We start from the raw sequence: 8,856 nt of genomic DNA on the forward strand, positions 1-8,856 counted from the left end.
AAATGCTGCAATAAAACCGGTTCGCAAACTGAAGTTGTTTTACATTTTATGTGTGGGCTTTACGCCACCTATTTACTTATGTGGCCCAACGGATCACATGTTTTATATTTAACCTTGAGTCCAATCCGATTATTTTGAATTATTTTATTTCTTGGCACAAGTTTAGCCCTCATTATCACTTTTTTTTTCCTTTCGGAAAAAAATTCCCGATCGGCTTCTTGAAGAGTATTCAGCAAGAGGATCTTGTTTCCTGCGGTCTGTTTTCATGTGTCTGTCTGAATCTGATTTATATTATGGTGTTTTCCAATGCATTTTTACCCAGTGCCTACATTTGAAACGTAATTGTGGGTGTGGCGTAAGAATGCTACATTAAAATAGTGAATATTGCGCAGCCGCTGCCGTTAAGTTACCAAGTGGTGGTGCTGTTTTTAATATTCACATACCACTTGTCAGCGAAGGGTTATAATTTAAGATTTTGCTTCTATATAGTGCTGTTTTTAATTTGGTTGGGGAAAAATTATTTCTCCTATTACACATTACAGTTGCCCTTCTACTTGAAAATATATATGCATATATGTATATACATCACTTTTGAAGTTCTATATATTAACTCATTTAGGACTGTAGGTGCAACAATGTACTCTAAGGTACTTAGTAATAATAATATTAATAATAATACATTTTATTCATAATTCCCTTTACATCACAAGATCTCAAAGGGCTAGAAGTTAAAATAAAAGAGACGAAATAAACAGTTTAAAAGTAAACAATTTTAAAACCTCTAAGTGAGCCAAAGGAACCAAAGGTTTTGTTAAAAAGAAATGTCTTTAGATGCTTTTTAAAACGGTCAGTGGGTTGTGGTGCCCTCAGGAAGTCAGGGAGGGCGTTCCATAGGCGTGGAGCAGCAGTACAGAAAGCCCTGTCTTCAGATTGGTTCTTGGTTTGTGGAGGAGGTTTGCGTGCGTAGAACGGAGGGAACGTGTTGCGCGTTGATAAGTTCTTTGAGGTGGGGGGGGGGGAGGCATGTCCATGGATGCATTGATGTGTAAGAAGCAAAACCTTATATTCAATCCTGGCGGAGACTTAAGCTCAATTGATGTTGATATCCATCCATCCATCCATTTTCCAAACCGCTTATCCTATTGGGTCGCGGGGGGCCCGGAGCCTATCCCGGAAGCAATGGGCACGAGGCTGGGAACAACCCAGGATGGGGGGCCAGCCCATCGCAGGGCACACTCACACACCATTCACTCTTACATGCATTCCTACGGGCAATTTAGCAAGTCCAATTAGCCTCAGCATGTTTTTGGACTGTGGGGGGAAACCGGAGTACCCGGAGGAAACCCCACGACGACATGGGGAGAACATGCAAACTCCACACACACGTGACCCAGGCGGAGACTCGAACCCGGGTCCCAGAGGTGTGAGGCAACAGTGCTAACCACTGCACCACCATGCCGCCCCTGATGTTGATATGTTAGGCTTTAATATTAAAAAACAAGAATCATAAGAACAAAATAGTCATGTGGACATGTTGATCATAAATTGATGTATGGTTTTCATGTTGAGGATAATAATCCTCCTATCACCTGCGTTTCACTCACCTCTGAATAACCCTGATTGTTTTTTTTTTTATTAAATTAAGGAAATTTATACATTTATGTGAAAAGGGCCTTGAATACTCCACATCTTCTTTGAAGGAGTTTCAATCATAAGTACTTTAACTGTCATTCAGGCAGATGGCGTGAGCCCCTCCATCTTCTCCTTGCAGGGATCCTGTGTCTAAAATCGGCCGCCCAGGTGCTACTTCTCCGGTAAATTTAGTCCAGCCTTCGCGTGATACGTTTGGATGGAAATGAGCAAGAGAACAGCCTACTAAGCAACAGTGGGTTGAAAATATCATGATTCCCAGCGTAAATTAAGTTAATTCGCTTGGTACTTGGCTCTTGAGAAAGCAAAATGAATTATGATAACGTCCACCTTCTCACTTGGAGTAAAGTAAATAACATTCTTTCTAGAACAGACACAGGCTGCCTTGGTGCCCGTGTGTCTCTCGGTGTCTCTTCCCGCTCTTGTGCTTCTGCCGTGCATCAGTCGGCCTTTTGCCTATAGTGACGGCGGAGCCCTTTATTTTGTCTGACGATGACAGACCCATTGTCAGTTCTCACTGTCCGTCTCGCCATGTGCTGACAGCACAGTTTAGAAGCTTGGCAGGGATTCCAGTTCCAGTTATTCAGCGGGGAAACCCAATCTGAGTCACACCGGCCATCCTCGGGTCTGGAGCTCTGGCGGCTCTCTGCCACAGTCCAGCGTTTTTCATTTTGCCATAGCTGTCATGCATATGGGCCTGAACCTCGATATGAATTCTGAGAATGATGCATTTCTTTGGCTTAGTCCTAAAAAAAAGAAAGCTGATACGTAATGCTTTGCAGTCACACATTAATTGGACCAGCACTGGCCAACCATAGTGACCTTTTTCTCATAATATCTGTAACTTAACACACAATATTCCCGGTTGTATGCAGCAATAGCATAAAGACCCCATAGCAAAGAAAACTGCATAGACTGCCCAGTAGACACATAATAGATCATCTCTGTTAGTTGCTTCTAAACAGCAACAGTCTCGTGCGTATTGGGAGCCTCCAGGAAGTTTATTTGAAAAATTTTGAAACCAAATACTCTGTGACCCAGTACTGGATGAACAGCAATGGGGGGGTCAGTGAAATCAAATACCTCTGAATTTCATAATGCCCAAGACTACAACCACTGAAAGGTATGGAAGTAGAAAAGACATATTTGTGTATAATGAGAATGAAATAATGAGTTTGGCCTGTAGAAAACAGTGTCTAGCGTAGTCGAGCCAGATATACATCCTGTTCTGCATCTAATTGGCTTATAATTTAATTAGGTGCACCCCTAATAAATACTTATGGACGGAAAAATTCTTACCACAATTTTTCACCATTGCCTGTGGACTTATATTTATGAAACCGGTGTTGATTAGTAATTGGGTAAACATCAACCCTCGCAATCAAATTTTGATTGTGTTTTTGTGGGGAAGGGTAAACACCTGACTGGGGTAAGCTGATTACCCATCCACTTGACCTACATCGTACCTCAGGCTCCCATGAATAATTTACCCACGATGCACTTACTGTATATGAGGCGTTCTTAGCTGGGTGTTCTCCTCATAAGAGAAAGTGTTGAGAGGGTCAGGACACGGTGTGTCCATCATCTTGATCGGACAATGCTTTTCTGTCAAGCTGCTGGGAGGCAGGTATCTGCCCCCACAGGGTGCGTAAGGTTCCATCCTGCAAATTTAATGAGGGCGCCATTTCCCTTTGTAGGACACAAAACTAACAAAAGCTTTTGTGCACTACAGTGCCTAATTATTATTACTTCATTAACTTTTACCATCATGAGATGTTTTAAGTGAACTTATTCTTATGTTAAAGCAAAGACACAAACAGGCTCCATTTCAGTCGTACAATGTATTTACTGTTGCACACATAGTGTGCATCGTTTGAATCCTTTAACCTGTACTGACAGATTTCCCGCTTAGTTTGAAATTACATAAATATTATTATAAGCATATAACCAAAGAGAAAAAGCTCATAATGCTATGTAGTTGCTTACAGTATACAGTAAGCCTAACTACTAAATCATAATTATGCACGTTGGGGAAATTTTATTTTAAGCAATCATACACTTAGATATACCAATTAACTTCACCTACTTTCCTTGTCCCATATCCATGATAAATCGTAGGTGCAATTATTACCGTAGACATAATTATAATCAACGTGCTTATTCATGATCAGTCTTTGGAGAGTGTCTTAATAGCAGACTACAGAAATCAAATCAATATTTTACTGAAAACAAAGCTGCTCCGAATAAGCAGAAAGGTTTATTCGGGCGAGTGGTGATGCCTGTGCGAATCTCATAGGACTGTATTCAACGCTATGTTTTCGCAGACGCCGCACTTGGAGGTCCCAGTCCCCCAGTCAGGCTGAAACTGGCAGCAGGTGAAGCGCGTCCGCGCATGTCTGCGCCGCGCAAATCCGGCTGCAACTAGAACTAGGAGGATGAATCTCTGCTTACAATTGCCTACAGTAATAACGGGATTCAGATGAATAAGATCGCTCATGCAGCAACATTTCAAAATAATACCGTCGGTCAAAAAATGCGCTATGTATGATAGCAATTTAGGGTGATGAGATTATCAGAATCTCAGGATTCATGCAGAAATCTGCCAAGGATAAATAGGTCAAGGACTATATTCGCAATGTGATGCTATTGGATGCGCTACCGTGTGGAAATGAACTAGAAACGCGGGACTTGTGATGTATCCGCCCTACCTAAATTTATACTGAGTCAAATTTCTCTAGAAACCAAATTAGGTTTTTCGCATTTGAATCTTAATTCTTAATCATCGGACCCTACTCTGTTCTGACAGTAAAATCGCGAAATAGTGATTCCCTGGCACAATCTTTGATTCTTTGTATAAGTGCTACAGTTGCCTTGTGTTTTACAGGAAGTCAGGTACGAATCTCTTTTCAACAAAGATAAATACAGAACATATATCATGATACTTAATCTTTGTCTTGTGCTCCTAAATCCAATCAGTCAGTTCAAGGAAATGCCGGTGACTTTCTGTTGCCTGAATGACTGCATAATATGATAAACTAATATTAGCAGTTGACCACAATTCTGCTTTCAGACTGCAATCACAGCAGGACGCAAACCCTGGAGTCCTGTCTGGACCGTGGCGGGTGGCTCATGTCGACGTGACCGTTGGCGGGCTTCTCCTCGACGGTGGCCCCTGTCCCCCACTTCCCTTCCACCTCTCGGCGGAGAGCCTGGAGCTGCTTGCTGACCCAGGCCGCTTCGGTGCTCTTCTCCCGCAACGCCTTCCTGGCTCCCTCCAGCTCTCGGCTCAGCTGGAGCACTTCGTGTTGCCTTTGGCTGCGTTCCTCCTCCAGTGAGAGCATCCGCCGCTGCAGGAAGGCCACTGTGCCCTGAGCAGCCTGAAGCTGAGATGGGCATGCACACTCACTCGAATCGTATGCTTCCTTATATACTCTACAATGTGCAAAAAACTTGAATAACATCTGAAAACCCAAACCTATAAACAAAGTAATTCCAGTCTTTCTAAAGAGAGGTAAGTTGATCTCATGCATCTTCAGAGCTGAGATATAAGATGAGTTGCTCACCTGAATTTTAAGGTCCACTGAAGAGTGCTTGAGCTCTTCAAACTGCTCCACCTTGGATTTGCATTCTGTCAGGACTTCAATGAGAGAATCGTTGGACGTCTTCTCAAGTTCTTGGATTGTATGGGCATGGCTTTCATTCCTCTTCCTCTCTGAGTTCAGCTCATACTCCAGCTCTCTTATCCTCTCCCTTGAGTCCGTCAGTTTGGAGCTCAGGTGTTTAATCTCTGCCTGGTGAGATTCTCGCTGCAGCTGGACGTCGCGTAGCTCTTTTAGCAATGTGACTGGCAATCGCGTGTCCTGCTTAGCACCTTTGATGTTTCCCTCACAATCTCCTGGACAGATTTTCATAAGCTTCCATCCTTCTTTTTCCTTGTCAATTCCACTCTCACTGAGAGAGCAGGAGTCCTCGCCCACCCAGGTTTCCTCCTCTTGCATTGTGTCAAATTCTGTTTTGAAAAATCTGTTCGCTGAAGCACTGCGTGGGCACTGCAAACGATCCGCCTCTGAGCCATTTAGCTGCAACAAGTCATCATAGGTGCCCTCAGACATTAAGGTCTGCACCAAGCTGGCACCTGACTGAGTTCCCGTGTGATCTGAAATTTCCGCTACCTCAATCCTCTTCCTCCCAGGAGACGGCGGGGGGAATTTCTCCGTGGTCTGCCCCTTGACTTTCACCGCCCCGTCTGCTGGTCCCCTCTTGAGCTCAGACCCCCCATTTATATGCTCATCGTTTTCATCCAGTTCGCTGATGGATTCCAGAGGGGATGTGTGGTGAGCTGTGTTGTCGAGGCCGTCGTCCTGCAGCGGTGACTCCAGGCTCCCGCGGAGGGCAGACTCCACGGCTTCAGTTCCCGATCTCGTTGCTCTCAGTAGAGATTCCTCTGCTGAAGATGGGCTCATAGAGCGGATGCTGTACTTACCCTCTGTCTCCCCTCCACCTTTCTCTGATGTGCCCCGCTGCCCTTCTTGCTCTGTGTGCTGTTCAGCATCTTCAAACATCACCAGAGTCTTGGCAGAAATCATCTGTGTGGAATCTACATAACAAACGTAACTTGTAACTAACTTGTAAGTCGGCCTGTAGGATAACTACATATTTACTGAGAATATTTTTTTTCTGATTTGGAAAAACTCAAGCATTCAGGCATTGCACAAATTGCCTCTTCTCTGGAATGTTTATTTAGACCTTCATTATCCTGCACATACGTACAGAAAATGCAACGACATGCATCGTTTATATTCATGAAGCATCAATCCTTTAGCCCTGAAAAAGCCGCTATCTTACCTGAAGGAGGCTCCATACCGAAGTCAGAGAGCACATCCAATACTTGGGCTTCTCTCTGTCCACCACCACCTGGTAACTGCTTGCCTGTTTAAGAGCACTCTACCTTTGTTGATGACCAGGTGATCACGGCTTCAGTTACAGCAGACGGGATCAGCGGTGTTGGGTAATCCTGCCCTCACGTTTCTCCCTCACCAGCCACCTATCGTTCAGCTTTGTTTCGTGTTTCCGGCTCCGAACCTTTCCCCTTAAAAATGGACTTTCGTTGTAATTTTTGAAGCAAGCACAGACACACTTAGATAACTGCCATGAAGGATTCCTTTTCATGTTGCTAACTTTACCTTCTATGGATAGAGACATTTCTTCCCACCTCTTCTGCCCCACATGCACAACAATTGGTCTAATTGCACATGGGAGCATGAATAAAAGGCTGAAAATGTCCAATGCGCTGCGTAACAGTTGGCATCCCTTTAAATTATTTAAAACTGAAATTAATACCTTGACTGAATTAAACTAGAATATCTGGAAAACTAAGTATCAGCCATTAGACCTAAGTATATCACCTTACATTTTGCACTCTTGGATTCACGGTGTGATATTGTACAAGAGACATTTTGGGCACTAGACCCATTCTGGAAAATGGCCATGTGACATCAATCCATCTTTCAATTGCTAATCGTGGTCATGGTCCCCAGGGGGCCTGGAGCCTCTCTCAGGCAGCACAAAGTAGTGGAAAACACTGGACTGAGGTACCCTGAGCAAGGTACCGCCCCCAAGCACTGCCCCATGCTATGTCACAATGTCACATATGGGTTAAATGCAAAGGACACATTTTGTTGTGCACTGTGGTGTGTCAACAATGACCACTGATCACCAAATTCTAAAATAATTCTGGACAGGATATCAATCCGGGGCGGCATGGTGGTGAAGTAGTTAGCACTGTTGCCTCACACCTCTGGGACTCAGGTTTGAGTCTCCGCCTGGTTTACATGTGTGTGGAGTTTGCATGTTCTCCCCATGTCGTCGTGGGATTTTCTCCAGGTACTCCGGTTTCCTCCCACAGTCCAAAGACAGGCTGAGGCTAATTGGACTTGCTAAATTGCCCGTAGGAATGCGTGTTTGAGTGACTGTTGTGTGAATGTGCCCTGCGATGGGCTGGCCCCCCATCCTGGGTTGTTCCCTGCCTCGTGCCCATTGCTTCCGGGATAGGCTCCGCACCCCCCGCGACCCAGTAGAATAAGCGGTTTGGAAAATGGATGGATGGATACCAATCCATCTCAGGGTAAACACACACACAATTATACAACACACCCAATGTGAGAGACACCAATTAACCTGACTGCACGTCTTTGGATCGCAGAAGGAAAATCACCCAGCATGGAGAGATCACTCACACACACACACTCCAGAGGCAGGATTTCAGCCCCCAACCCTGTTAAGCAAGTGCTACCCACTGAACAATTGTGCCAGTTAGTTACATGACATTCGTAGCACAATTTGCAATACTATGAGCATTAATATTTTTATTAAAAGCACTTCTTCTGATATCTGGAATATACCTTTAGAAAGCTGCAAAATTACTACCCCCAATAAAAAGCTGGGGAAAAAATAAAAATAGCCGCTTCAAGGTAGCTTCCACTGATCTATTTTTTCCAAGAACTTCTGGCTCCTCCAGAATGACTCATAGGATATTAAAGGCATTTAAAGTAAGTCAGTTTAATACACAGGTTATTTATATGACAAGTCTCACCAGAAAGGAATAGCACTGAAATGATACCCCCTGGCTGAATGCAGGGGGTATGCCCTGTTAGGCGTCCTTTCAAAGTTTCAAATTTGAAAAAAGAAAATTTATAAAAGGGAAAAATAACAGCCACACTGAGCCATTTCAGCACATTCCTCATTAATTGTTTATTGGAGGCATCTTACCATAAACACCCGAAAGAGAGTATCTCCCAGCTGGCTTGGGAATGCCAGGGTATCCCAACGAAAGAGGTGGCGCCGTCGGTGACCTTGGTCACATGGGCATGACCCGCTAGGCTTGCTGCCACTGAAATCCTCACCCGTTTACGCATGATAGATGGATGGATGGACCGAAATAACCATCTCACAGTTGTTTTTTTTACTACAGCTTTAAAAGGGTTGAAACCGGACCAGAGGCAGGAGTTATTCCCACCAGCCTGCAGGAACAGGGGACATAGGGTGGCGGTACGATACCCACTAACCCACCCAGCAAAGGCCTGCACGGCCGATCCCGTTGTTGCCCGGTGACAGTGTAAAAAAACAAAAAAGGACGATACACCTTCAAACATCCAAAATTAGAGACAGTACAAAAGAAAGCAATGAAAGCCACTCAGGAAAGACGAC

The 8,856-nt window shown here is 44.3% G+C and overlaps 1 protein-coding gene across 1 annotated transcript; it reads right to left on the reverse strand.

The window, feature by feature from the left end:
* Nucleotides 1–3,677: 3,677 nt before the first annotated feature.
* LOC125747750 (uncharacterized) lies at nt 3,678–6,236 on the reverse strand. Its single transcript, XM_049023222.1, has 2 exons — nt 5,214–6,236; nt 3,678–5,033 (listed from the first exon to the last, which is right to left on the reverse strand). Exons 1-2 carry the CDS (start codon nt 6,234–6,236, stop codon nt 4,728–4,730), a joined length of 1,329 nt encoding a protein of 442 aa, XP_048879179.1. The 3' UTR covers nt 3,678–4,727.
* Between the last annotated feature and the right edge of the window lie 2,620 nt (nt 6,237–8,856).

Source organism: Brienomyrus brachyistius, chromosome 8 (assembly GCF_023856365.1).
Source record: "Brienomyrus brachyistius isolate T26 chromosome 8, BBRACH_0.4, whole genome shotgun sequence".
In the NCBI taxonomy this organism is placed as follows: Eukaryota; Metazoa; Chordata; class Actinopteri; order Osteoglossiformes; family Mormyridae; genus Brienomyrus; species Brienomyrus brachyistius.